This window comes from Etheostoma spectabile, chromosome 20, assembly GCF_008692095.1.
Source record: "Etheostoma spectabile isolate EspeVRDwgs_2016 chromosome 20, UIUC_Espe_1.0, whole genome shotgun sequence".
Taxonomy (NCBI): Eukaryota; Metazoa; Chordata; class Actinopteri; order Perciformes; family Percidae; genus Etheostoma; species Etheostoma spectabile.
Window position 1 is genome coordinate 19,941,033 of NC_045752.1, and position 1,691 is coordinate 19,942,723.

The 1,691-nt window shown below is 42.5% G+C and overlaps 1 protein-coding gene across 1 annotated transcript in view; it reads left to right on the plus strand.

Annotated features, from left to right (window-relative positions):
- Positions 1-1,685, plus strand: part of gabrr2a (gamma-aminobutyric acid type A receptor subunit rho2a) — a 45,432-nt gene extending 43,747 nt beyond the window's left edge. The window contains exon 9 of the mRNA XM_032499823.1: positions 564-1,685. Coding sequence (XP_032355714.1) covers positions 564-908 — 345 coding nt within the window. The 3' untranslated portion in view covers positions 909-1,685. The remainder of the gene's footprint in view (positions 1-563) is intronic.
- Positions 1,686-1,691: the final 6 nt, after the last annotated feature.

Here is a 1,691-nt window from a genome sequence, read left to right on the forward strand (position 1 = left end):
CTCAACACTGGGATTCATCCTGTCCATCCGTCCATCCTAAATGTCCACAGCAGGTTTCATGGGAACCCTTCATTAGATTTTGAACTGATGAACTTATGGTGTTGTTAAATGACGGGACGGGCTGAGAAATGTGTGATCTGGACCACAGTGTTAGTCAAGAGGAAATGTTAATTTTTTTTATTTTATCAAAACGGGGACAATGCACAAGTTAACAGTGACACAGTAGAATAACAAGCAGAGATGCATTGTAACAGGTTGTAGCACGAGTGCTGTTTTCCACCCGTAGTCACTTGGCAGGTCAGTAACACATTAAATATTCAACGCAAGTGAAATACCCCCACCGTTAAATCAGACTGTCCTCTGGAGACAGAAATTTGTTAAAAAAAAAAAAATTAACAAAAGTGACAAACATTGGGGAAAAAAGTGTGTAAAAAAAGGGACAAAAACATAAGAAAAAGTTAAAAACATCGTTAAAAAGCGTCTTTTTAATTTTGACGGGAAGACAACACAAGGGTTAAAATTCCAATAGTGATTGTATATTGTATATATTTTTCCTTTGCCAGTCACTGCCCTGCACCTGCGGGATCTCCCAGACAAGAACCATGACCATGTTGGATGGGACGTATAGCGAGGCGGACACCAACAGCCTGGCCGGCTACACCGAGGAGCCCATGGGGCCCATGGGGCCCGAGGAGGAGCAGGAGGAGCTCCACGAGGTTCAAGAGAAACCGGAACACATGGTGGTCCACTTGTCAGTGAGCAGCGAGTCCACCACCACCAAGAAAAAGAAGAGCCTGCGCGCCCTCAACATCATCCAGAACACGCACGCCATCGACAAATACTCCCGGATGATTTTCCCCGGTTCGTACATCTTCTTCAACCTTATCTACTGGTCCGTCTACTGCTGAGAGACACTCCCGAGTCTGGCCCCGGGGCCACAGAGACTAGCACACAGACAGGACGAATGCTGCAGCAGAATGGGACACAACTTGTGCTGTTGTACTGTATGTCTGGTTCTGCAATGTGCAAGTTCTGCAAAAAAAGTCAGCACTGAGACTTTGGGATTGATGTTTGGGATTTTGTTTTCCTCATGCAGCAATTTGAATGTTCATTAACGCTCTAAACCACAAAAAAATAATAATTTGAATGCTGTTTTTAAACTACTGTTGCTAATTCTCTCGACCCTTTCCAGCTTAATTTCCCGTCAACTGCTGTTGAAAAGCTCGTTGTCCTCATTGCTGCGTTTTTTTGTTTGTTTTTTTCGAGATGATGGCAGCTTGGGTCGGAGAACAAGTGCATTTCTGTATTTGAGTTGTTTGTAACATTGATAGGTAGGGAGAAGGTACGCTTTGCCTGCGTTTGTTCTTTGAGCTACTCAGTTGATGGGTCTCTGTATTTACATCTATTTGTAATGATTGTCAAGCTGAGATTCACCATGATTATAAGAATTCGAAGCCCATTATCTATCAGTCATGATTTAAATATAAACAGATGACTTCATTTCTATTATGTCAAGATAACACGTTTTGACCATATTCTTTAAGCCTGTTATTGCAAAGAAATTTTATTATTAAGCCCTGGGTGGTATATCAACGTATTTTTAAACAAAATGTCAACAACGTTTCACTTCGGGGATTGTTCAGGTGCCGCCGGAAACTCCGCTTTCTTTGTGTTGGCGTTTTAAACTCCGG